The sequence below is a fragment of the Heteronotia binoei genome, chromosome 2 (genome assembly GCF_032191835.1).
Source record: "Heteronotia binoei isolate CCM8104 ecotype False Entrance Well chromosome 2, APGP_CSIRO_Hbin_v1, whole genome shotgun sequence".
In the NCBI taxonomy this organism is placed as follows: Eukaryota; Metazoa; Chordata; class Lepidosauria; order Squamata; family Gekkonidae; genus Heteronotia; species Heteronotia binoei.
In genome coordinates, this window is record NC_083224.1 from 171,643,145 (window position 1) to 171,670,941 (window position 27,797).

General features: G+C 41.1%; 1 protein-coding gene across 2 annotated transcripts in view; it reads right to left on the reverse strand.

The window, feature by feature from the left end:
* Window positions 1-27,797, reverse strand: part of RC3H1 (ring finger and CCCH-type domains 1) — a 69,445-nt gene that overhangs the window by 19,109 nt on the left and 22,539 nt on the right. For both annotated transcript variants that reach the window (XM_060232462.1, XM_060232463.1), the window contains exons 2-11: window positions 17,790-18,150; window positions 16,449-16,569; window positions 13,467-13,706; window positions 9,711-9,886; window positions 8,527-8,727; window positions 7,144-7,276; window positions 6,632-6,750; window positions 3,667-3,779; window positions 1,921-2,202; window positions 939-1,156 (exon numbers count right to left, since the gene is read on the reverse strand). In XM_060232462.1, the coding sequence (XP_060088445.1) occupies window positions 939-1,156; window positions 1,921-2,202; window positions 3,667-3,779; window positions 6,632-6,750; window positions 7,144-7,276; window positions 8,527-8,727; window positions 9,711-9,886; window positions 13,467-13,706; window positions 16,449-16,569; window positions 17,790-18,020 (1,834 nt within the window). In that variant the 5' untranslated portion in view covers window positions 18,021-18,150. The remainder of the gene's footprint in view (window positions 1-938; window positions 1,157-1,920; window positions 2,203-3,666; window positions 3,780-6,631; window positions 6,751-7,143; window positions 7,277-8,526; window positions 8,728-9,710; window positions 9,887-13,466; window positions 13,707-16,448; window positions 16,570-17,789; window positions 18,151-27,797) is intronic.

Consider the following 27,797-nt stretch of genomic DNA (forward strand, 5'->3'; position numbering starts at 1 on the left):
AGGCAACTGCCTAGTTTGCCTAGTGGGAGGGCCAGCCCTGATCATGGTTTAGTTGCTAGCCTGAAGCAACTTTTACTTTTAGTTTACTTTTAACTGGCGAGCCACAGGGGGAAGGGAAAAGTGGCCGCGGGCAGGTGAGCGGAGTGCCGGGGGGGGGGGGGGGGTGGGCAGGACACTGCGGGGGGGGGAGGGGGTGCAGAGCCGCAGGGGGGAAGCTGTGAGGGGGGGGCGCCAGGCAGCAAGTCTGCCTAGGGTGCCCCAGGGCGTTGGGCCAGCCCTGACCATGATGCAGAAACAAACAGATAATTTATTAAATTTGGCAGGGCTAAAGGATTGTACCAAATTAGGAAGGTTTTCACAGTTGTATGGTAGGGCTGAATGGTGATATCTTTCAGATGTTAAGAGAACAGAGTTAACACTGAGATGGTAACAGGTCTCTAGAAGAGCATGCCTTTTGTCCTCCAAGCAGTCAGGTGGATATTTGTGGGTGCGGAAGTCAGCCTTAGGAAAGCAAATCCAATATTGCTGAAACTGCCACAGGATCCTGACAGATAGGATCTACACTATGGGAAAACCAAGGCTTTAATAACATCTACCTTCTCTTCCCTGATGAGCACGTGAAAGACCTTGCTGTTAATGAAACTGCAAGACACTCCCTGTGGTTTTGCTCCTTTCTTGTAACCTGCTAGCAGTGCCTGATTGCCTGCAGTGCAAGCCAACAGGTCCCTGACTGGTATCCACCTGTCCCTCTCCATTTTGCTACACCACCTAGTAAGATTACCTTTTTATCCAGCATATTGCATTAAAAGGCTGGTAGACAAAGTACCAATAGTGGACACCCTAAAGCAGGAAAAACTACTGCTCTATTCTTTCAGTCTGGCTTCCTAAAAAGTGCAAAACCTTTGCTCAGACACAGATTTCCCACCATCCATTGCTACCTGGTTGGTAGGGTGGAGGTTCAAATGGTGGAGCTGCTCCCCGAGGATCTGGGTAAAACACATCAGCTTGCTGAGCAGGATATAACGGGGAACCTCGTGGTACCATCTGGAGTTGCTTGCTGACAGATATCGGAGCCAAGTCTGCCGGTCCCCGAGGGGGCACGGGATGAGAGTTCACTGGTAAGGCAGTTAGAGCGCTCTTGGGAACAGATTCCAGCCTAAAAGAGACAGACTGCAACATCAGGGCAGGAATAAATCTGGGGGGCATCCCAAGTGCACCTGCTTCTCCCTTTAATTTCTAAGCAGTCTGCATAGGTTCCCCCACTATCTTGTCCCAGCAACAGTGTACGCAGAAACAACAGGACCGCTGACAGATGGTCTGTGTTCCAGTGAAATCCCAGCTCAGATTCTAGCAGCATTCGTATTCAAGCTACACCAGCACTCAGAATGAAAGCTGGGACTTACACTCTGTTTCATGACCACAACAACACATTAAAGGGAAGAAAGGGAATACATTTGCATCATCTGGCAATGACATTCAGCTTATTCTGCCATTAACACCAGAGTCAAATCAAAGTGCTGTTTTGTTAAACTGTAGACAACTGTGAACCTGACCCTTTTTTAACTGAGCAGGTATGCTACCATTATGGTTCTACTGCAGTTCTATTTCAAGTCAAAACTGATTTGGCTTTCTTGTACACTGATCAGGGTGGTGAAAACTATGTTTGAAGACAGCTTCTATAGACATATCAGAATCTGTTAGGATAAAAAGAATGTGCATTCCCATCTGCCTTTGGATATTAATATGCATTCAAATGCACATCTCACTGGAAGTAAAGCACTCTGGAAAGGACTTCTGTGTTTGGATGTGAGCGCAATTTATGCATATGGAAGCCTGCTTCTGCAACATGGATTACGTTATGTAGACTGCCTTGTTCCTTCACATTGATGAAATTGAGAACACTGCAAATAAGGAACGTACAAATCAGGAGGTGACCCAGGGGCACTGCTGCTAAGGTGGTCGATCTTCCCAGGTTTCAGGGCCGAATCGTAGCTGGAGTCAGTTCCACGAGAGATAAGCTGTGTCACTGCACTGCCGGCTGAAACAATCCCATTTGGCAAGGCAGACGGTTTTCTGCTAGGCAGGTCCACTGCCCCTTCATCTGAGAGAATAGCTGCTGAAGATAAGCCAACTTCATTCAGTTGACCTAAGGAGGCACTCAGGGGTCTTCGAGGAACCAGACGTTTGTTCATCTTACGAAATCTTTGGGGAGGGGGGAATAACAAAGAAAACAGGAATTAAAAATGGCAGGCTTCCAAGGGTTTCATTTCTGTCTCTAAGTAAGTGTTACAGAATTTTAGTCATCATGAATTTACCAGCCTAGAATGGCTGATATAACTTGGTTTAAGGTGGCTAAATATAATGGTTATATTTAGTTTCCCCATTGGCCCAAGACTAGACCCAAGTAACACAGCATGCAACACATGACCTCTAGATCACAATTCCAATTCTACATTAGACCCTTGTAACACCAGCATATATAGCAACAAGAAGCTTCTTTGTGGACTGCTGGCCATAAGGCAGAACATGTATACATAACAAAAGAAAGCATTACAAGCACAGAACAATCTTTGGGTGATTTCTCAGGAACTCCATGGAATGATTTCAAATCCTGGAAAAGCATCACCACACACACACATTGCTCTCTGCAAGCAGCTCTGGCTCCACAGAAGTCAGGAGCAAAATGTACACAAAAATGTATATATGTCAGGCTACTCTCCACTTTTTCATGCTTTGTCCCATGTCTAAAACTGAAATAATTAACAAAAAAAACACAGTACACAATTTAATAATCTTATTACAAAATTTTAAAGACAAAAATTACACTTAAAGATATATAACACAAGAAATCATAATATCAAAAATTCATCCTAATTACAATCAAGTGATAATTAACAATTCTATCAAAGTTTCGATCACTTTATTTATTCAAGTCATTTTAATGATGTCAATTTCCAACTTCTTAAAAACTCACGATTTGTCCATTCCAACAGGCTGGATTAAAGTGCTGGTGCTCCAGATATAGTTCCACAGGAAACGTTTCTGTATTTTCAAGATGCTCTTTCAGTCATGCCAAATTTCAGGCTTCCAATATTCATACAAGAACTTTCCAAATGTGAAGTTGAAGTGGGTATACAGCAAGCCTCTGAAAGGAACGCGCCTTTATTTCTGTTTCAGGGAAAAACCCTTCCTCAGAGAGGCATATCCCACTATATGTGTCTTATCATCTATCACTTGTGCACAGCGGAGATGGAACGGGTGAATTGTCGTGAGTTTTTAAGAAGTTGGAAATTGATGTCATTAAAAGGACTTGAATAAATGAAGGAATTAAAACTTTGATTGTAATTAGGATGAATTTTTGATATTATGATTTCTTGTGTTATATATCTTTAAGTAAGTGTAATTTAGTTAATAAGTTTTTGTCTTTAAAATTTTGTAATAAGATTATTAAGTTGTGTACTGAGTTTTTTCATTAATTATTTCACAGTTTTTGCTTAGTTTTCGTCTTTCACTGTGATACTCTAGGCGTCCTGATTGTCCCATATCTAAGCAGAAGCAGATGTTCTTGGTAGCTCTGCTCAGATAGTCATTCCGGTTACTTAAAAACAAAAGCTGCAAGATCAAATAAACTGTAAAAAAAATGGAAACCAAGATAGAGCATCTTACTTTTCTAATTCTTCCTGCGAATGTGCAAAGGTGCAGCTGGCCCCACGGGGGCACCCTCCTCTTTGCTTCATATCGCGGCACATGTATGTCTTGTACTTGCTGTGCTGTGGAGGCTGCAGTCAGAGGTGATAACATAGAGAAGATGACACCAAAATACTGACAAAACCCAAGTTGGCTCTAAAAACAATTCTCCAAAATAGAAAGTCAGAAAAAAACAATGCAGTGCAAGAATTATAATGAATGCTGAAGTGGCAGATGGATTATCCCAAAACGGGTACTCAGCCCCATCATAGACTAACATACTGATGGTGGTAGGTACAGAACAGCTAGGTCTCTAAGGGGCAGGGAGAATTCTCATAAAACAGTAATTCCAGAGCAACAGGTGGCATTGCCTTCTTAAAGTTACAGATATAAAAAATGTGTGATTCCAAGGCTTTTTTGGTAGCAGGGACTCATTTGCATATTAGGCCACAAACCCCTGATGTAGCCAATCCTCCAGGTGCTTACAGGGCTCTTGTTACTTAAAAACCGAAGCTGCAAGATCAAATAAACTGTAAAAAAAAATGGAAACCAAAAATGAGCCGCCCTGAGCCTGCCTTGGTGGGGAGGGTGCGATAAAAATTAAATAAATAAATACATAATTACAGGGCCTACTGTAAGCTCCAGGAGGACTGGCTACACCAGGGATGTGTGGTCTAATATGCAAAGGAGTTCCTGGTATAAAAAAAGCCTTGTGTATTTCTATCAGGAGCAGAGTTCCCTCTCAACTGAGTTAGTGTGAGCTGACAGTTTTTTAGCCTCTGGCTCACACATTTTTGTCTTACCTCAGGAAGGATGGTCCCAGAGCAAACTAATTTATGCAGCAGCCAAACTGCTCACTCACAACTTTACTGCCAGTAGCTCACAAAGTAGAATTTTTGCTCACAAGACTCCACAGCTTAGAGGGAGCATTGATCAGGAGTCCCCAGCATGGTGCCTGCCAACATTTTTCCTGGCACTCACCAAGTGTTTTTTAGAATTTGGGTGGGGCTTTCACCACCAAGGCTTCTAACTGGCCACTGGGTATATAATTGGCTGTGCAGATTTTAAAAAATGCCGCTAGGACAGCAGCTGCCACCACAGCACAATGATCTTTACTGTGTGATTGAAGGTAAGCTGCAGCAGCCATTTTTGTGGCTGGCTCTGCCTTGTTCTGCAGCCATTTTGTGGCTTGGCCGCCCACTATGCTGTGTCAGAATTCCAAATGAGCCTGCAGGATCCCTGGTTTACATGTTTTACAGACTTATTTAAAATGTCATTTTAATGTTGAAATGTTTTATTGTTTGATGTTTGCCCAGATGACCCTATTTGTGTGGAAAGGCAGCACAGAAATGTCAGCAACAGCAACAACAATAATAAATTCAACTGTTACTTAAAGGATTTTCTATTTCTCTCCTTTAGCAAAAAGTTGCTAAATATGACACAGCACAAAAAAAACACTGCTAGGCCTTTCTTTTTACAAAGAAAACATGCATCTTGACTGGGCCTGAAATCAACATGTGAAGCTAAACTATTTCATCCACATCCTCATCACACCATGCAAACCATGCCACAGCATGTTCCTTATAGCCAAGCCACAATTTGGCTGCCCTGTCTGAACTAAGCCTATTTTTCCTTTATTGCATTTTCATACACAGCACTCATATACAAGTCACAGAGGTGCTTTCTGCCAACAGATGGCTTTGCTGCCCAGCAGACTGGAACTTTCCCAACCCCCCACCTCAAACCCCCAACTGCAGCCCACACAGCTCCCTGAAATGCTTCTGGTGGACAAGGAACCTTCAGGAATAATGTACAAGATGAAGATGAGGTATTGAGAAGAAGGATGGAATCAGCAAAATCTCCTGCCTGGAGCAGACAACCACCTCTGGATTCAACCTGATTATCTCTAATTATGATCAAACTGCATCCCAATAAAACAGCGCAATTCTGTGTACATTTCTCAGGCTCCTTCTCTAACTTGAAAGCGACTGGCAATCATCATTTCACTCACGTTTTCAAAGTCTAGTTAAACATTTATAAGGTTTCTGGAATCAAACATTTCTTTCAGTCAGCAGCTGTACTCTATCTCTGCTATATACAAAGATTTATGAAAAACACACTGTAGTTTTCTAGCTGTCTTCTCATATAAATACAATGGCAAACCACCTCTGAACCTGGTAGGTCTTAAAGCTTATAATGTGTATTACCCAATTTATCTCTCCAACTTTGAACTGGGCATTCCAAAACACTGTCTATTGTGTTTTTTAATAGAATCATACCCTTTTCTATTCCTATCATCAGATAGTCTCTTCAGAGACCTGATAGTGGTTCTAATATTTGATGTAGTTGTCGTTTGCTTGCATTCAGTGTAGTATTTCCATGAGTGGAAAGAGTTTTGGTCATAGAATGCAACTTTTCTGCTTCCCATCCCTCCTTGCTGCAGCCAAAATGCCTCCTGAAACCCTGTTTCTGGTGGACCTATTCCTCCAGGATCAGCGGTGGGGGAGGGGGGGGAGACATTTCGGCTCACAGTGGGGAGAGGAAAGGCAATAAAGTCACCTCTGCCGGCGGAAATCCTTCTGACCAGGGAAATGCTCCACTGAATCCAGGTCATTCACTACAATTAGTGTTTTTCCCTGTCATGTCCCTGAAAAAGTATCATCCCCACAAAACCCCACTGTGCAGTGCTTTGTTGTGTTGCCTTTTTTCTGGGATGGGGCAGTGGTAGCGGCATGGGGAAGTTCCCTTCTGTTTCCCTACAGTCTGTCTCTTTCTATTGCTCCAAATGAACTCTTGCAACACAAAGTAGTTTCTGCAGATGACTAGTCTGCATTTCATCTTTCACACACCTGGAGAGATTCAATCCTTGTATTAAAAATGTGGAATGATCCATCAGGACAAAGAATCCCTTCCCACTGCAAAAAAGTCCTGCACTGCTCTGTACCTGCTGTTGGTCTGCTCCTTTTTTGCTGTGATTCTGGATGTAATCAACCAGGCCATGTACCACAGTCCGCACAGCGACAAGCCCGTTTTCAAGTTGTTCCCATGTGGGTGGTGGGGCATCTAAAGCATTCACAAAAAACAGAGAAGTTAAATTTCCATCCTGTAGCAAAGAACTCCTAAAGAACTAAAATTCCCTAAGTCATACTAGGCTTTGACCTGGGTTGCGCAAACTAGCCGGATCTCATCAGATCTTGGAAACTGACCATTTCCAAAAATCACTACTGCCTAAATGTACCTTTCTGCACACAATTTTTCCTTCCTTCAAGAAGGCTTTCTGCTTCTGTGATATCTACTCTGAGAAGCTTCTCCAGAGGATTACCTGCCACAGAAGTTACTGTTTTGTTTACCCTGTCGATGCTTTCCAGTTTGTTTGGTCTACTTTGGTCTAACAGCTCTAGGTAAGAGAGAGAAAGCGAGAACATGCATATAGTGGTATTCATATTTTACAATTACCTGGACTTGGATCGATATTTGCTAGGAGTTCAAGATGAGGTCGAAGCCTATTCAGATTGGCAGGGTCTCCAGTCCGCTGGAGAGCAATGGTTAGCTCCTGAACACTCTGTGCAAAGGAGGCTGGGGTCTGCAACTTAGAACAATAACAACATAATAATTAGGGCTTTCTGTCTTCTGGAAATCGCTATCAGCTGATTGCATCTAAAGGAGCATGTCCAAATGCCTTGTTTCAATTGCAGTCCAATTGTGCACCCTGAAATGAAGTAATTTCTCCTCTCTATTTAAGAAGCACCCTGTGTTCTATCATTTGGCACTCCTTGCCACTCCCAGTGGCAAACCACACACTGGTACTCCTCGAAGGCATTCATTAATTGCATATCCAAGAAACATATTGCACTAAGGCTGTACTAGATGCTGAAGAGAGCAGAGTTCTTATGAGAAGACAGGAAGGAAAAGAAAAATGGTACGTAACAATGGTGCTAGCAATACATCACTTCCTTTCTTTCCCCCTCCCTTAGCCCAATACAGCCGTTACATGCAAAGTTTAATTTGCTAGCATGATGCCAAGGTTGAAAGGTGGGGCATGAAGTATAATCTTCTGTATCAGCTGTGAAAAAAGAAATCAGGACCTGCTAGTTTAGGAATCTTAACACCCAAGTAGAATGGTGAGTTTAAGGAAGAAGGCCTTTACTACTACAGAATTTAAAATAAAAATGTGAGTGCCAGGGTGAAGGTGGTGAAACAGCTTCCCCAAGACTTTTATCAAATTTTGTGATGGAAAAAAAACTGAAATTCTGGAGATCACTGGAAAAAAACCAAACTCCTATGAAATGTTCTCCCTTTGGGAATGAGTGATATCCTTTGTAAGACAAGATTTCAGCCCATCAAAATATGTAATATGAAGGTGTGATTACAGAATTTTAAAAAATTAATTAACTCTTACAGAATTAAAAAATGATAATTCCTGTATATATGGTAGACATGAATAGCATATATTTAAGCACATATTTATTATATGTAGCTAATACTCTGGAAAACAGCCAAGGGATGTTGTTTAGGAACATGCAAATGAGAAATAGGTCGGGAATGAATAAAGGCATTTGTTTACAGCTAATAATGGCAGCCCTGACCTGGATGCCTTATTTGGTCAAATCTTTGCATCTAAGCAGGGTTGACCTTGATTAGTATTTGGAAGGGAGACCATCAAGGAAGTCCAGGGTCACTACACAGAAGGAAACAATGGCAAGCCACCTCTGAATATCTCTTGTCTTGAAAACCCCACAGGGTCACCATAAGTCAGCTGTGGTTTGACAGCCAAAAAGAAAAGGCAACAAAATTACAGAGGAAAAGTAAAGAAAATAGATCAGTTTACAGATACTTTACCTTGTCAATGATGGACTGCATATGGGATTTGTGGGACTGATCACCGTATAATAATGAGGACCACTGATCTGGGGCGATGCGCAAACCAGCCTCCATCGCAATTTGCACTATCTGGGAATCGTGCTCCCGCCTCAGAGCTTCATACGTTCGGAACTCCTCCTTCAGCTGCATCAGGGAGGAGTCTTCATCGCGTTTGGTTACCTGGTGAAGAAAACAGGGCCATGTTCAGGCTCAGCTGGACCATGGGAGACAATACACAAAGTCAAACCTAGCCAACTCAAAGTAAGATTTTTCCCAGTTCTTTTACCCTGACCCTAGGGTATTGTGATATGTCAAGATTCACGGACAGCACAATATTATCGTGTAAGAATATTTATTTCTATCTGCATGGGAAGTGGGAATGGCTTCTTCATCATCAGGTGAAGTATGTATAAATTCTGCATTTCTTTACTGATAGACGAGGAAAGAGTGTTGTACTTTGAGAGGCTCTGCTGATGAAAACCAAGAGGGAAGTGCAAAGCCTACAAAGACTGCTGAATAAGTCTTTGGGTCATCTATGCTGAGTCAGGTTTATCTATGCTGACTTTGGTTAATCTAACTCAGCACTTGCAAGCAGCTTGCTAAGGTCTCAGGAAGTGATCTTTTAGTCAAGATTTTTTCAGCTGGAGATGACAGGGAGTAAACTGAAGCTTTTTGATTTAAAAAAAATACTGAGTCATGGGCCATTTTTCAGCTGCCCCTACCATCTTATGCCCTAGAACACGAACAGCTTTGTGAGAAGACCTCAAATGGCTGACCAATGAAAACTCTTCCTGACCCAAAGGAAATTGTGCAGCCTTGAATTTCGCAAATGCAGACTCATATTTATTTACTGTGTTTCTGCTACACAATGGCACTTGCAAGTGAAAATGTATCTGAAGATTTGGGGCAGATTCACAGAATGCAGGTACAACACAGGATCCATCTGAAATTGCCTTCATGCTGTACCCTGGATTCCGTGAAGGGATTCTCCAAATCATTTGTGTAAGATATATTCGTGGGAAAAGTGGCTTTATAAATGGCTGCAACTTGGAAAACTCAAAAAAACAAACATATAAGCATATAAGAAGTCTTTCATTCCAGGAACAACTGAACATCTAATATTACAATGACTGCAACCCTCACCAGCACAGCCTGCTCAGTACCTTGAAACAAGAGGCTCTGTAAAGGAGCTGGACAACATGCCCAATGCTGGTTTTTGAAGCCTGAGGAAAACGTGGCTCCAACCTCTGTACCACGAAGAGAACCAAGACCTTCCGTGACAAAGCAGATCCATCCTCCAAAGCCAAAAGAACCAACTTGAGAGCTTCCTCTTGCATGGCTGGAAAATTCAGGGTACAATGACAAAACAAACTAAGAACACTTATACACTTGCTCATTCTTTCTATATTTCAAACTACTCATGAAGTTTAATAATTATGCTAGAGTTTCTAGAAGCGTATTTGTGGTACCATGTAATTCTATGGATATATGACATTTCCTGTATAATTCAGCTGCTTAATCATAAAGTCTGACAATGTTATTTTAATTTAACCAAGTTTGCCATCGACAACGTTAAAAAAAATAACCCCACTGTCAAAAACTGAACACAAAAGAAGATGTAATGTTATTCTTTAAGAAGTCCTGGGCATTTCAAGCTGCAGCTAGTTTTTCACTGGGAGAAATTACAGTACCTTCTTTCAGTCTGATACATAAAAGTAATTTTGAAGTACACTTAAATGCAGATCTGCTTGGTTTTGTTTTTGTTTTGTGTTAGGGCATTTTACTCTGAATACAGCTATTTAAATAAGGCATGAAATATAAGACTAAAATTTGCAAAGGACTGATGCAATTTTTACGAATGAAGAGCTGCATACAGCTCAAAATGTGTTAAAATCTTCAAATGTTATTCTGTACAACAGATCTACCTTTGCACTGATCAGTTGTTGACTTGTTGCTATGTTTATTGCATTTAGGTACAGTTGCAGAAAACAGTCTGAAAATATGCTGGAAGTTCTTGCTAGTAACATAAAATAATCAAGCATCTGTCTTATCTATTTATCCATGCAACGCCATTGGCAAAAAGATGTAGATCTTTTCTGTAGTGTCCCTTGTGGGATAACTTCCCACAAGAGTTGCCATTGCGAACATCCTTCCTGGGTTTTAGGCAATTGTGCTATCTACTGAACCTAAAGAATCTGACGATGAAAAACTGCTGATAATCTTTGGCCTGTTTTGAGAGATGTTATCGTTTCATGTCTCTTCTTCAAAAATGCATTTACCTTCCTTGAACACTTCCTCCTGCCCCCCAAAAATTCCAACTGCTGAAATCTCATATGGAATAGATATTTACTGTTTTTGGCATAGCAGAGGTAAGTTTGGAAGGGGTTTATATTTATTTTTTGCTTCTTTATGCTGTAGAAAAGCATCATTCTGCTCATATGCAAAATGAAATCAGAAATTAAAGTATTTCACACTTTTTTTAACACACAGAAGTAACTGTGAAGTGTTACATTTTAGATGATTGCCACTTCCCAGCATGGGCTTTGTGTAATCCAGTGAATTTCTTCATTTTACAAAAAAGGACATTAAAAAGTTTAATAAGAACAGAGTTGAGGCACTTTAATTCACTCATATTACAAAATTTATGGAAGCTTTATGTTAAAACTGCCCTCTGACAGTGCTATACTAAGTAAACTCTGTGGAATAGATTGGAGTAGGAATCTTAGTAGACCTGTTTAAGTTTACTATTATTTCTTCACTTCATGAGAAAAAATTCAGTGATGTTTCTTGCTTTCTTACAATTTAAACCCCAAGTTGCTATGCTTTCTCTTTTCTTTTCTTCTGTGACATGGACTCAATAATGAATACAGCATCAGTGCTGTATCACCTTTAAATAATAATGTGGTTATGTACTGAACCAAATAATATGGAATCGCAGTAATAAATAGTAAATAAATAGTAAATAAGTAGTAAATAAACTAACAGCAGTACCAACAAAGATACAAAATTTGAAAGAGCAAAGAAAGTATAAGTGCCTGGTGGCCAAATTTGGAGCAAGCATGAAATGTCATTTAGTCAGTGTCTATTGCTCAGATGGGGCAGAAGTTAAGATGGTAAAAGAAGATGATGATATTGGATTTATATCCCGCCCTATACTCTGAATCTCAGAGTGGTCACAATCTCCTTTACCTTCCCTCCCACTACAGATTCTGTGAGGTAGGTGGGGCTGAGCTTTTACAGCAGCTGCCCTTTCAAGGACAACTCCTGCAAGAGCATGCTGACCCAAGGCCATTCCAGCAGCTGCAAGTGGAAGAGTGGGGAATCAAACCTGGTTCTCTCAGATAAGAGTCCGCACACTTAAGCACTACATCAAACTGGCTCTCCCTAGCCTTAACTAAAAATTGTAACCTTAATTAAAAATTGTAATTTTCACAGCATACATGAACACCAAAGTTCCTTAACCCTTTGTTTTGTCAAAGTTGTTTGGTTTTGGAATTCCACATTTAGATGTCTGAAATTCTGCCTATCTGCAACAGAACCATGTATTTTTCTGAGTGCATAAAAGATTAATTTTTGAAAAAAAAATGTTTTTGGAGGGGTTGCTTTATGCATTTTGTCAATTGTAGTTAACTACATAGTAGACATAATTAAAATTATCCAACATTTACCTTGAGCCTTAGCAAGAAAGTCCAATACAAATGAAATAAGGAAGTAAATAAATATATAGCAACCCACACAACACTTAAAAATGTGGTAAAGAGAACCCTGAAATTGATCAGAATATCACCAAAACAAGCAAGTCTGGAGGAACCTGCAGAGAGGACATAAAAGAAGCAAAACAGCCTGTCCAGGAAGGCTGTTGGCAACCATTCAATCCAGTGTAAAACCTGAGGCTTGCCTTGAAAGAGAGCGCTGAAGCACAGCCTGTGTATTCACCTTTCTTGAACTCTGTCCTAGGATTCCCTGCTTTAGATAACCAGTCTTGCTACTGACCAGATCAGGTCACAGCTGTATTTTTTACAATAGATTGGTGTCCCCACTGTGGTGCCTGTGGGCACTGTGGCACTTGCCAATGCCTTTTCTGACACTGCCAAGTATTTTTAGAAAGTGGGTGAAGCCAGGTGCAGCCTTTGCCTAGCAGAGCATCTGACTGGCTGTTGGAGATATAATTAGCTGTGCAGCTTTTTAAAAAACGTTGCTTTGGCAGCAGCTGCCACCACAGCATAAAGATCTTCACAAGGTGACTAAAGGCAGCAATTCTGTGACTCATCCACCATTTTATGGCTATATCCATCACCCCATGTCAGAATTACAATGGTGCCCACCAGGGGTCATTTTGTAGAAAAAAGGTGCAGGAGCTCAGTAGCGTATCTCATTTGCATGTGCCCCGGGATCTGTGTGCAGTGGGGCCAGTCCCTAGGACAAAAAAGGCTGAGGACCACTGATCTAGAGTCAGTCACATTCTCTCAGCCTAAACCACTGCACAGGGTTGTTACGAAGATATCATAAGCTGCTTTGGCCATCACTGGAGCATCAACATCAAAGAAAAAGTTGATCTTGGATTTATCTCAGAGTAGTTTACAATCTCCTTTACCTTCCTCCTCCTCCACAACAGACACCCTGTGAAGTGGGTGGAACTGAGAGAGCTCTCCCAGAAGCTGCCCTTTCAAGGACAGCTCTGCGATAGCTATGGCTGACCCAAGGCCATTCCAGCAGCTGCAAGTGGAGAAGTGGGGAATCAAACCTGCTACTCCCAGAGAAGAGTCCGCACACTTAACCACTACACAAAAATGGCTCTCTATATAAATGTAGTGCTTTCATGACACAGTTGCTCCCACAGCCCTATAAACAACTTGTGAACCCTGCTTCTCTTCGTTCTAGTTACCGCATCAAACAGGCATGGCTTGACTGGTACACACCAGGTCCAAGGAACTGACAGCCTCTGGCCCTCACTGCAGCCCAAAGGTTGGAGGAGAGTTGCTGGGGGTTCTGGTGCTGAAGGATGAGCTCTGTGACCGTTCTTTCTCCTAGCGATCGCGCAGCACGCATAGCCCTGATCCGCCCTTCTTCCTCCACCAGCTGGCAGTGGACTAAGGTCACCAGCTTCCGCTGCATAGGGCGACTGAGAACACTCTGGGTGGTGCTGTTCAGCCCAACACCTTTGCAAAGAGAAAAACAAGAGAGTTATTTTTAAAAGGGCTAAAGGGAGTTTGCCCATAGTCTCCTTTGGTGAGCTTAGTGGAAAGGCAGTCCGTCCTTAAGAGTTATGACTTGAAAGATGTTTGTTCCCTAAGGACATACTTTTGATTCATTAAGGATAAGAATACTGCAGTTGTGACTCAGTCAGCATCTACAGTACAAGCCTTTAAATCTTCTCAAGTGGTATTCTGATTACTCTGCGACTTGTGCTAAACACACACACACACGCACACATCAAGAAGTTGCCTCAGGACAAATGCAAAAGAAAACAACCACAAAGGAAGCTGAATGGCACTAAGTATGGCAGAAACATTTATATGGTCTATTAAAAAGATACCTCTGAATAACTGTCACAGGTTTTTAATAGAAAATCATTACCGATTTTAAATATAGTCAGAAAATGTGTATGTACAAAACAGTCCCTTCAAGGAAAAACGTATTACTTTAGAATCATAACGATTTGGTATGACAAAATGCTCCATCCTTCTCCTTTAACATGACCACGCATCACTTAAACAGAATGTTATTTTCTTTTGAACCATTTATGCTGATTTGAGTTGAATCATAAATAAAACTCACCCATATAATCAACCAAGCACTCCCTAAACTGGTGATCAAATAACCTCTGCTGCTATTTATATTCATGACCTGGTAATCAGGAATCATTACTAGATGTAGAGCCATTTCACCACACCTCATTTCCAAGAACAGGAGCACAATTAAATATACAGTTTGCATGCTGCCACTCGCTGAGAAAAATCACAATCAAGAAAGAACTGTTCTCAAGGGCACAAAAAACTGTCACTGGGATGGGTCTCACTGAAGCAAGTAACTTAAAGAAAAAAAAACACTCCTCAGAACTGCCAGTTCATATAAGGATGAATTTTTAAAATCTCCAGTGGCTTTGGTATTTCCACATTTGGCACTGGGTATACTCATTTGAAAAGAGGAGAATTAATGTCATGCATCCCCGCTGCAGCCTTCCAAGTTGTCCTATCCAGCTTAGTTTAGCGGCAGACTACTCAATCACTAAGACTAGATCTTGGTTAGCAGTTTCATGAATAACAAGATTCAAGCCCAGTGGCACTTTAAAAAGCGCCAAAATTTCCAGATAGATGCTTTTGAAAGTCAAAACTCCCTTTGTCAGAAAGCTTAGTTAGGCCAGGGGTGTCGAACTCATTTGTTATGAGGGCCAGATCGTCACCTTGTCAGGACGGGCCATGTGTGTCATAAAATGTAATGCTGCGAAGGGGAGATATAAACTTTATAAAGAACACGAACACACACACTCAGCCTAACACTGGCTTGTTGAGCTCCAGCCAACAGAAGGAAGAGAGTCTTGGCTCAGTAGCTCTGCTGTGCAACTGAAAGAGCCTGGCAAAGCTAGCTCTTCTTCCCCCCACTTCCTCCTCAAGGGAAGAGCTTTGCTCTGTAGCTCCTGTGTGATTGAACATGCCTGGCAAAGCAAGTTGTGATGCAGAAGGAAGTAAGAGAGGAAGAAGGAAGCAGACAACAATGAGTTGCTCATGGGCCTGATAGGAACCCTCCGGGGGCCTAATTTGGCCCCCAGGCCACATGTTTGACACTCCAGCTTAGGCAATGTAGCTTCAGAAAAATCAATGACAGTGAGCATACTCTTTTTTTGTAGACAAAAGCCTAATATGTGTCACTTCTGTGTTTGGTGCCATGCTGAAAAGGAATGATTGCTGATAAATAGATCCACATCACTCTCTTCAGGAGACCTAGCTGCAACAACTATGTATAAAGTGGCAAAATTTATAAACCACTTTGGAGCAAAAGTTCTCAAAGCAGCATATAAATTCACTGAACAAAGAGAGTTAAATAATATAAAGGAGACTGAAGGCAGAAAATGTACACTCATGGGACTTCAATTATTACAACACTGGCTACAAGCAGACACCCTCACACAATCCTGCTTGAAAGTTGACAATCTAAAGCACATAAGACATGCAAAGCAGACACAGAAGGCTAGGAAATGAAAAGCCCCCCTTAAAAAAAAAACCAGGCTACTATTGACAAAAGCTTGGAGAAATTAAAGATGTTCATGCCATCAAGTATTAGTTGGTTTACATATCAGTAAGAAGGATGTTAGTGTTAGTAAGGAGCATGTGCAGTGATTATACTGTAACTGCCTAGTAACAAAAACAAACAAAAAACTTGTGCAATATAATTTGTCCAAGCAAAGCTTGATACACCATTCCAAAACAAGATTACACACCAATTCCCATAAGCGCTGACTGCCTGAAATAGCCTGCCATCACTCTGTCCTGGCAATATCCAAATCACTGAGTCTAAAACATGCAAACAACCATTCTGCTGAGTAGCCCATGGTCATGGTCTCCTCCAGATGACCAAGAAACCTCTCAACACTGGAAAGGACTCAGTTCCCCGTTTTCTTTCTTTAGGTCACTGATGCCTAAGTTTGCATAACTAAGTATTGTGAAGGCAAGTTGGCTACTTAAAAAAAACACAAGGTAGGATAGCAAGTGCTATGATTTTATTTGCAAGAACGAGAGAAAACAGGTGGAGAAGAGTTCTACTTTCTTTGTTACTTGCTTCAGCACTCAAAGCATACTGTTTTCTCAGTTATGGGTGCTATGGCATGAATGAAGTTTTTAGGGACAGCTGCTGCTTTGGAGCTTTCACTTTCTATAGAAACGCTAAGTAGACCACTGACTCACCTCTAGCACTGCTGAGTGGTTTAAGGTACAAGGCTAGTTCTTCCACACATTTCTTGGCCTCCTCATAATGCTTGGTATTCTCAGCACCGCTGCACAGAGGTACTGGCTGTTGTTCTGGCACCTATGAAAGGATGAAGTGAATTACTACAACACCGCACATACAACTGACTAAGTATTTATTCAGAAAACGTTTTCATTACACATTGTTACTTACACATAGCCGAAAGTATTCTTTAAATAAGCCCTTTAATCTCCAGCTATTCACCAAAGGGCTACCAACTGGCCTGGAGTAAATGTGTTGTCTCTTTAATAGAGGTTTAATGTGTGGTAATGGGGAGAATAAGCTTTTCCTGGCATGCAGGTAAGTCACATCATCTGGTAAATAACATCCCATTAACCTATTAAAGGGACTGGACATTTTTCTCCAGGCCAGCTGGCAACTCTTAATTCCACAGAGCAAGTGACTGAGCATTTATTCAGAATGTGCTGCCGTCAGACCTTTTTACATATTTAAACACCCTAATACTGAAATGAAGGAAAAACTGATCTCAAAAATGTTCGTAACATAGGCTTGTGCTACTGTGAATACACCGAAGTCTGTTTTCATCAACAGTCAAGGCTGTAGAGTTTTTTAAAAGTCATCTTTAACTGCCTTAAAATATTTTCAAGTTATTAGTTTCTTATACAACATCCTACCCTTTCTGGGCAAGGATTCAACAGACTTAGTGAAGATAAACAACAATCTGTTAAACAATTCACTATTTCCTCTCCAAAACATGAGGGAGGGGAATATTAGGAACATGTCTGCCAGCTGCAGAAGATGAAGTTGAGCTTCTGCTTCACTTCCTATTTCAGGTACTAAAGGCTGGGTATAGCCAAGGGCCTGAACCTTCCAGTAAGGGCCTGTGCCTAGAATACACCAGCCCAGCTGGATCCCAGACCAACCCTAGAGTTCTACTGGATTTTACTGTTGCTGGCTCACTGGCTGTGTTCTTTCTCTCTTTCTTTCTTTCCTTCTTTCTCTCTTTCTTTCACTCTTTCTCTCTAGCCACTTTGGGTCTCCAGCAGGGAAAAAAGCAGGATATGAATATTTTTTAAACCTGAGGGAAAATGTATAAATCAGTGTTTATACATGTCTTTACTGAACATGATCAAGGCCATTCAGTCAACCACATAAGGCATAAATCCAGAACTACGTACTATTTAAATCTGAAGCTGACTACAACTGGGTATTTCCTTTGCATCATTATGTGCATGCATATACCCCACTCTCAATAAAATAGCTGTGGAAAAAACAAGCGGGGTCAAAGAATAAATTGACCCAAATGAAGGCGACTTTACCTGAGCCCCCACAAGCTGCAACAGAGCAGAGTTCACAGGAAGAAGCTCAATATCTGTGTTAATGGTGGTCTGGTCAAAGGGGCATGCCTTCCGATGGAGCTTGTTCAGGCACATCTTGCAGACTGTGTGGCCACAGCCCAGGCTGATGGGCTTCCGGATTGTTTCGTCGAAGGTTTGTGTGCAAATAGGGCAGGAGAGAAAATCCGTCCATTGTGGAGCTTGTACAGGCATTGCTTCAGGTGTTAATTCACAAGACAAAATCTAAAGCGCAGATTCCACTGGAATCAAAAAATTTTGGAAAAAATTGTTTTTAAATATCTTCTGTAAGTACAGACAGTCAGCACATAGTGTGAAATATAACCTGGGAAAAGTAAAGAGAAAGAAGAAACAAAACAGTTAGCATGCATTTCAGTACTGAGTATATTAAGACTGTTTTAAAGGGGATTTACCTACGAGATTAAGGCGCACTCAATCTAACGGTCATAACAGAGTACTTGGAATACTGACCTCCATTCCACTTTTGAGTTTGGCCTAGTTTGGTCAAGTCATTTAATCCCCATGCTTCAAACTCACTGATTTACTACCATGGTAACAAACAATAAGGTATATGTTGTGATAGAACTTTTCAATTTTATTTATTAAGGATACAAAATGCTCAATGTGAATGTCTAACAAGTAACTGAAGAAGTAACATGTTCCTCTCTAAATAAGCAACATGTCCCTTTCCATACAGCAAAGCCAACAACAGCAAAATGGACAGCATTATTATCTCCAAAGGAAGATTTAACTGAATTATTGGGCATTTATCAAGAATTTAGCACTGCCAGAGAAAGCCTTCTACTTCACCACCAGCTTGAGGCTTCTCCTCCGTGGTTTTGTTGTTGTTGTTTGCATCTTCTGCCCTCCCTTTCCCCCACGAAAGGCTAGCGAAGGCATGAAAAAAAGGCTTCAAGTAATAAAGCGGCATCTTCGATCTATTATTTCCTGCCCATCTTCATGTATGCTGCTCTGACCTCCTTGGAAGGAAGGGTAAGACAAAAAGACACTACAAAAGAATTCATTCTTTGTTAAGAACACAATCCAGAAAAAGTTTACCACCAAGTCTGCTGATGCTGGGTACAGCTTGCATCTAATAAATCAAAGAATCTTTCACAAAGCTTGTTCAACTCGCAGTTTGAGCTTGCGGGTTGTACTTTTTGAATCACAGAGAGTTTGGCTTGGACTTCCAAGTAACATCCTTGAGAACTCTTCTCTAACATCAGAGCAGTAGAAACTTATATACAAAATCACTGAAGGTAAAGTGCACGATGCGAATAATCCCTTCCATAAGAAACTATCTGTACATAATGCTTGAGAAATGCTGGAACCATGCATGCCACTCCAACCTGGAGCAAACATCAACTGCTCCTCAAGAGTCTAATAAACACAAGCAAGTCTGTTTCACAGATTAGCCCACCAACATATTTACAGCCCACTAAAATAACTTTTACTTATTTGTGGCCTGAAAGGGAGAAATATTTTTTTGCAATGCTTTCCTACTTAATAACTTCAAAAAGCCCTGACCTGGATGGCCCAGGCTAGCCCAATCTTGTCAGATCTTGGAAGTTAAGCAGCCTGGTTAGTTACTTAGATGGGAGATCACTCAGGAAGTTCAAGATTGCTGGCGATGGTAAATTACTTCTGAATGTCTCTTGTCCTGAAAACCCTATGGGATTGCCATAAATTGGCTGCAACTTGATGGCACTTTCCACCACCACCAATCTGAAAGAAACTCCAATTCACCACATGTAACTAGTAGTCATCTGAAGTGACATGTAACTAGTGGTCATCCAGAACACACCCGACTGCTGAAATGCCATTTTTCTCACAAGCATGCCAATGCAAGCTTGCCATTTACTGTGTGCACTCTGTGAAATAAATTCCAAGTCTATGCTAAGCTGAATTCTGTGAGCTGTACAAATTATGCAACTTTCCATATATATGTTTATTTTTGTATCTCTTATTCTCTGCCAGTTAATCATGGGACGGACCAATGAGACGCAGGACAATGAAGCATCAACTCTTGATCACTACAGAGCCCGTTTCATTTTTAAGAGATCTCGTTGGAGACTGCATCCTCACTCTCAACCCCCTTACTTATATGTTCAGCATACTCTCATACTTCATCTAAGTGTTCTGGCTTAACCAAGCCACACAGTTGAGTTTCTGGTCATTGAACTGAGGACTTCTTAGTTCACAATGCCCACTCTTAACCACTATCATGCACTAGTTCTTGTAGAGCTGAGGCATATGCAAGGTGCCTTTTGGTGAAAGAATGTCTACCTCCTTTGTATCGTGTCTCTTACATCATAGGAAGTGACCAAGAAATCATGGGTAAATTAGGCATTGTCCTGGAACATTTACATAAGCATTCTGACAGAACTGTCAAATTAGTTAATGAACCACTTCCTGAATATGACTAATGACAGAAACTGGTTCTTCCAGTTGTTCTATTATTACCCTACGGGATGGTAGTATTATCTGCCACCCTGTAATAGCAAAACGTTACAAAATACAGAGTTAAAAAATTCTGTGTTCTTGCTATGCCTAACACATCCAGAACACCCTCCTTCAAGCATAAGAACTGGTTACTTCACCCAAACTCAATTATTTTTGCTTTCATCTCCAGCAGTAGTCAAAACATGCATGAGGCTTGCAAAATCTAGAGATGTACATTATCTGGATGCTTCAGCTTAATAACCCTCTATCAGTCTAGGGCTTTGACCCTGCAGGTAAAGCTATAAATCTTGGGAGGCACTCAGGACTTTGGGGGACAGACATGGCTTCACTATTTTAGGCAGCCCTCTTCTCCCCATTTGCAATAGTCAGTAGAAGAGGACAAAGGATTTTGGAGGACAAAATCCCAGATTCTAAATCTCTCTCCCTTAAAGAGGTGGCATACAGCAAATATGAATGGGGCAACCTGCCCCACCACACGCTTATATCCATGAAACTACTTGTGAAATACTATGAGAAAGACAACCTAGAGGGCTTTTTAGTAGCAATAAAGAGAAGGAACAAAACAGGTCTCCAGAAAGGTCTGTCAGGTTCAAATAAAAAACTGTACTGCTTGAAAATCCCATAGCCTTGGAGTCGCCATGAGTTGGTTGTTGTAAGAACATATGAGAAGCCATGTTGGATCAGGCCAATGGCCCATCCAGTCCAACACTCTGTGTCACACAGTGGCCAATATATGCGTGCGTGTATGTGTGTGTATACACACACACATATATATATATACTGTGGCCAATCGCCACTGATGGACCTCTGCTCCATATTTTTATCCAATTATTATTCTCTCTTTATACATTTAAAGTTCTCTCATCTGGAATGCTGCTACTGATAATGTTGTATTCTTGGCGGGCAGCAGTGAATTAAAGGTTATGAGCAGCTGGTCTGGGGCCTCTGTTCACACTAAAAAGGCCCAATAAATGCAGCATGTATTCACCAGATCTGTGATAAACAACAAACAAATGGAGAACTGGTACTAAGGATGGTTGTTAGATGCTGAAAAGGGTCTGCATTCATTTTTTAATGAAGCAAACCTCTCTATCCTTTGACTGCAAAGACAGTCAATACTGGATGAAATCTCTGACAGAGTGGAACACCAGTGGTATATGCGTACCTAGCTTCTTGTCTTTCTCAGTGACTAGCCAAAGTACAATCATTTATACAGAACAGAAGATGAAGACAAATCTGCTTAAGTAGAGGCCTGTAATTTTTGAGCATCATACTTACTTAAACCTCAAAAGTAATTTGACTGAGGCGGGTGTGTTCTGCAACCTATGACTCTAGAACCAAAAATGGCTCAACATAGAACTCAAAATGGCTCTTTAAAAAAAGGAAATAAGGAAATAAAATCTTTAAATTAAGATATGTTGGGAGGCCAGAATAACCAGCATGTGAATGGCGTAGCAGGAATAGATTTTATGGGACTAAACAGCTTCTCAAAGATGCTTAAAGAGGGAAATAATAGAGGGGAACAGTGAACAATAATCCAAGTGTGAACTGTTGCACAGGTTTAGGTCAGTGCAGTCATACATTCTGTGCTCCTGTGTAATAACCTTACTGTTAGACCTTGTGGGTGTCATTTCCTGATACAGGACTCACAACATCCAGTGTTTGGGCTGCAGATACTTTATGGATTATTATTCAACATGTCAATTATCAATAACACTAAACTGTATATTTTCAGTTGTGCACACAGACTCTCTGACACTGGTTCTTTGTTGACCTCTTGCTGTAAATTCTGACATAGTTTGGCTCTTTAATTATAAAAGTTTGCTGACCCCTGAATTACACTTTCAGGTGATGACAAGCTACGTAATCTTTTACAAATGAGAACAATCCCTTCCGAATTAGTTTTAAGGGTTGCAAGAGAAAGCTTGGAAAAAATACAATCTCGTATGGCACAACATTAAAAACTCATATTTTAAAAAACCCTCAGTTAATATTTAGCTTTGTGGGTTTTTAAAGATATATTCTCTTACAACAAGCATTTGTGACTGAAGAGCTGATGCATTCATGTACTATCACTACCAAGCAATACTCTATCCAGGGATGGCCAACGGTAGCTCTCCAGATGTTTTTTGCCTACAACTCCCATCAGCCCCAGCCAGCATGGCCAATGGCTGGGACTGATGGGAGTTGTAGGCAAAAAAACATCTGGAGAGCTACTGTTGGCCACCCCTGCATCATGCCCAACAACAGCTATCACTCATTTCCCCATAAAATTACGTTTCCTCTTAGAAAAGTATTTATTTCCTGCTTTTTCTCTTTTAAAAGCTATTCAAGTCAGCATACACTGTTAAAATCGCAATACAGATAATTAGCACATATGTATAAACTAGTTAAAACCAAACAGACCCATAACATCCAGTACGCAATTCAATTTTAACAGCAACAAACCATAAAAATTCGAGAAAAGAAGAAGGGCTTAGACTACTACTTGAATGATAACTAAGATAATGCCAAGCAATTTTCCTTATACAGGGCACTATCACAGAAGAGACCCACCCCCCCAGCAGCCACTCAGACTCAGATGATGGGTACATTCTAGAAGGGATCCAAATATGATTGATCTTAAGGAGGTGGTTCTGGAGGCAGTATTATCCCAAAATCTGGGGGGGGGGGATTCTACAGTCTGAAACCAGAGCCCTGAATAGGCCAGAAATAAACTGGTAATTTACGAAGATCTTTTAATACTGGCATATTACAATCACTCCTGCAACCCCCAGGCAAAAACCTGGCTGCCATATTTTGGACAGCTGAAATCTTTAAATGCTTTTCAAAGAAGTCCCACATGCAATGTGTTACAATAATCAAGTCCATAACTAACCAGAACATCTCCTCCCAGAGGACAATGCAGCTAGCACACCAACTCAACCGATACCAGTTAAGCATCCATTTGCCATGTAAGTTCCAGATGTATCCTCAAGTTACAATCCTGTTCAGGACTACAGTAACCAACAGACCTGAAAGAAAATGCTGTGTCCCTTTAACAGAGGCATAATGGGATATTATTTACCAGGTGAGGCTACTTACCTCGTGCCATGAAAAGCTTCATCTGCCCATTTTCACAAATTATGTCTCTGTCAAAGGGACAGGTCATTTTCCTCCAAGCCTGTTGGCAACTCTATTCAGCACTAATCAGCAGCTACATGGTCCAGTGACTCAGCTACTCACAGTCCCTCCATCATCGAGGCTGACCTATAGGTTTATTGGATGTCACCTGGCCAATTACTTATCCAGGCACCTACTCAGGACATCCAAAGCTAGAAATGGAGTAGATGAAAAGGAAAAATAGTTGGGTGTCAACTAAATACTATCTACTGTTATCAGTTCCATTTCTTTCCAACAGCGCCGTGAAGTTAAACTAAAACAGGATGACAGACTCAAAGTTACTATCACAGTAAACTTCATGGCTGAGCAGAAACCTGAATCCAGGTCTTCAGAGCCTTAAGTCAATATTCTAACCAGTTCATATGCTGAAGATGCCTTACTATCCTGTTTTCCTCTCAGCCAAGGTAGTCAAGTCAAGGTGACCAAAACTCTTTTCATTTAAAAAAAGTCCTTGAAACCAAATTCCTATACCCATTTCAGATTTAATCTGAAACTAAACTTGAAGTTTTGTTTCAATGCCCAATAAGGGAAACAGCAAAAAGATGCAGTATCCTATCCAAAGGATACATACAGTATTTGGTTCAGATGAAATTTTTGGTGATCAGTTCCAATTAGCCAAAATAATCTGTGATATTTTCAATTCAATACCCTATCCCTCAATGGAAACATTGCTCTGATACATCAACCATCCATCTCTCACCTTTAGGGGGTACTGAACCTCAAATCATTTGGGTGGCCAAACAAAATAAACTGTCTTGTTCCACCACTTTACTGTATTCATTAAGAATGTTTTATACCTGGTCTTTTCACTTATGATAATCATGGCTTACAAAAGCTGCATAAAATCAACTTAAAAGAAACCAGCATCCAAGATCAGTTAGGAAGGAGATGCCGCACCAACACGCAAATGTATACCTACAGTGGCAAACAGACAAGGGATTAAATAGTTTTAGCTTGAAACTACACATGATGTGCAGTTAACCCATCACGCTTTGGGGTACCTTATGGAGTACCTGTATCTTCTCCTATGGGGTTGAGAAGCAGTGGCCAAGAGGGGGTATTTGTGCAGAAAGAATCCACAAGGATTATGTGGCTCAGAAAATATAAACCGAGCCTGTCTCGGAAGAGCCGAGCCTGTCCTCTCACTTCTGTACCACCATCTACATTCTTATTCCCTTAAAATTTCACATAGCATGAAAGCACACCTATCATTTATTCATCATGGTTTTCAGAAGAGGAGGTGTACGAAGGAAAGGAGGATCTTTCCATATTCCTATGCGCTGTGCTAAGAAATACAGAAGGCAGCCAGCAACTCAAGAAGCATGCAACACCCACTCTGAGACTTTCTCTGGTCTTTCTCTGGAGAGCCAGTTTGGTGTAGTGGTTAAGTGTGTGGACTCTTATCTGGGAGAACCAGGTTTGATTCCCCACTCTGCCACTTGCACCTGCTGGGATGGCCTTGGGTCAGCCATAGCTCTGGCAGAGGTTGTCCTTGAAAGGGCAGCTGCTGTGAGAGCCCTCTCCAGCCCCACCCACCTCACAGAGTGTCTGTTGTGGGGGAGGAAGATAAAGGAGATTGTGAGCCGCTCTGAGACTCTTCTGAGTGGAGGGCGGGATATAAATCCAATGTCGTCGTCTTCTTATAGTTACCAAGTGCTAACCTCTATATTACAGAATCAAAAAATGAACTTCCTTAAATCAAGACTGAAGCAATCCTGGTAGCTATGAAGTATTTCAGTGCCTTCTGTCCCATACAGTGATGAGCCAGTTTGTTGTTCTGCTCTAAATGCAATTTATTGTTCAACGGGTGTTTATTTCAAAAGGACATCTGTCAGTCTGCCCTGTGCAGCCACAAAATCTTAAATCCTCATTCTAACAACCCTGTAAAACATTCAACATTTCATACAACATTTGTCATAGTTTCAGGCACAGCGTGATCCAACTGCAATATGCATGAAAAGAACAAGGTCTTTTATGCAATATGTCCACACCCAGCTACAAAGAGCAGCCTCTGAAAACATGCCTCTTCCCTGATCACAGCTAATAGGCAGCACAGAGGAAACAAGACAAACACATTAAAAAAGAGGAAAACAAAAGTGTAATCCCTTACCTTTGTGTCTGGAGCTCCATGTACACCATAACACTTACAAAAGGTAACATTCTAAATTTAAAATGTAAAGAACAAAAGCCCTCTGAGCTGGCTAGGTACAGTGTGAGCTATCTGCAAGTTCCAAGTTTCTTACTTCCTCATTCTTAACAGTCACAAACATCCTACAACCCTTGTCATGGTGACTCAGTTTGCAAAAAATGCAAGTCCTGAAAGATCTATAATAACCTTAGGTTTCAAGCTGCTTAAGAACACCAGGTCCTCAAATTATATATGAGAAAAATATGAATTAACAAGAAAAGCATCTGTGAGGAATCAAACAATTTTGTCACCCATCTTAAAGCAAAAAAAAAAATGAGAACACCTTATAGATATATTTTGCATAAAAACATATTAATGTCTATTGTCTGTAGATGCTGACAAATAATAAGGTCCAACGCAGCTAGGCACAGCAATTCACAATTTATGACTCCTCCCACATACACAGGTTCTTGGAGAACGGACACTCCTTAAGGAGCCTCTAAACAATTTAAAGAAGGTTTGAATGCCTGTTCAATCTGGGTTTTGGACTGGTTAGGGGACCCAGACTACTTTGATAGTGCTGCTGAAAGATCTGTGACTATAGCATGGTCTGATTTTCTTCCTTGTTATTGTTCCAATACTGCTGACTATGCCATGCTTAGGCGGCAAGGTCTGTTTACCAGAGAAATAAGAATCCTCTCCAAGGGAATTAATGTGCAATGTTCCACAAGCCTCTATATTATAACCTATGTACTTTAATTATTTGTATGAGAACTTTAAATGAAATTGCATGTAGCAGCGGAATGAGGTGTCATCAATGCATCTCTGTCAAAACTTACAGATGCTGCTGTCTGTCCTGAAGCCATACCATAATGAGGGGGAACAAGGTAAAACTGAACTCAAAGACAAAGAAGGTGAAGTTGGTGGGTGAAAGGGGAACTCTAGACAGGACTGATATCCCAGTTCTGGACGATGTAATGCTGTCCTTATCTGACAAGATAACTGGGACCTAGCCTTGCTCCTTGAAGAGCAGGTTGCTAAGAATGCTTTCTTTCATCAACATGTGGACCACAAACTGTTACTCTTTCTGGACTTGACTGATCTAGCAATGCTGGCCAAGACTTTAGTTACCTTAACATTGAACTACTATAACAAGCTTACCATGGAGTTGCCCTTAAACATATGAAGGAAATTTCAGCTAGGGCAGCAAGAGGTTTCCTGCCTTTTGAAGTGTGTAGGGAGGAAAAATGATTCAGTGCTGTTCTTGAAGCAACTACAGAGGTTACTGATTTGTTCCAGGTTCCATTCCAGATAACTCTACTTATCTATAAAAAAAACCTTTATGACCTGGGACCCACATGACAGCCTTTCCTTGTACACAGCAAGTAAGATGCTATCATCTGTTGCTGGTGGGGATACCCTCGTTCCATGAAATACAGTCTTCTATAACTGGAATTCACCCATTTGCAGTGGTGGTTAATATGCTATGGAAGAGCACACAGGAGGCTTTTAAGGAAACCTCCTTACTGGCCCTTTGGAAATCTTCAAGGCTGTCCTCTTTCAAATGGCTTTCATACTGTGGTACTCTTCCCCCTCTCCCACCCCAAATGATGAATTTGATTGTGCTGTTAGGCAATGTTGAACTTTGGCTCTTGGAATCAGTATGTAGCTGTTACAGATGCTGTAAACGTTTGTGATTCTATTCTGCATTGTGTTCACTGTGTTTTAACTTGTATAAGCATGCAACTTTGAAAGAATCAAAAGTAGGATAGAAATGCCTCATTAAATAAACCAACAAATATGGAAATAGGCTAACACTGTGCTTTGAAGATACTTGTTTAGGCTGCTATCCCTTAAGTAAATTAACTAACTAAACAAACAACAGCCGGGCTATAAATTAAGACCTCTGCAGATATACATTGGGTCAAAGTATGAAGAAGGTCTGACATTACATTCGCCTGTTCTAACCAACAGCCTCTCACACTGGCAGTCATGTTGGACTACAGACTTGGCCACATAGTGCCCAATGTATATAGGAGCAAGCCATGCCAGTGCCAGTTCTAAGCTTTAGAAGACCCCAGACAGTGTTCACAACCCCTTCTGACCCATATGCTTATGTTCTTCTCCTGCTGCCTGCAATCCTTCCCTCACCCCCTTGCTTTCAAGCTTGCCTTCCATTGGCTTACATGCATGAGGGTGCTTCCAGCCACGTGCACTAT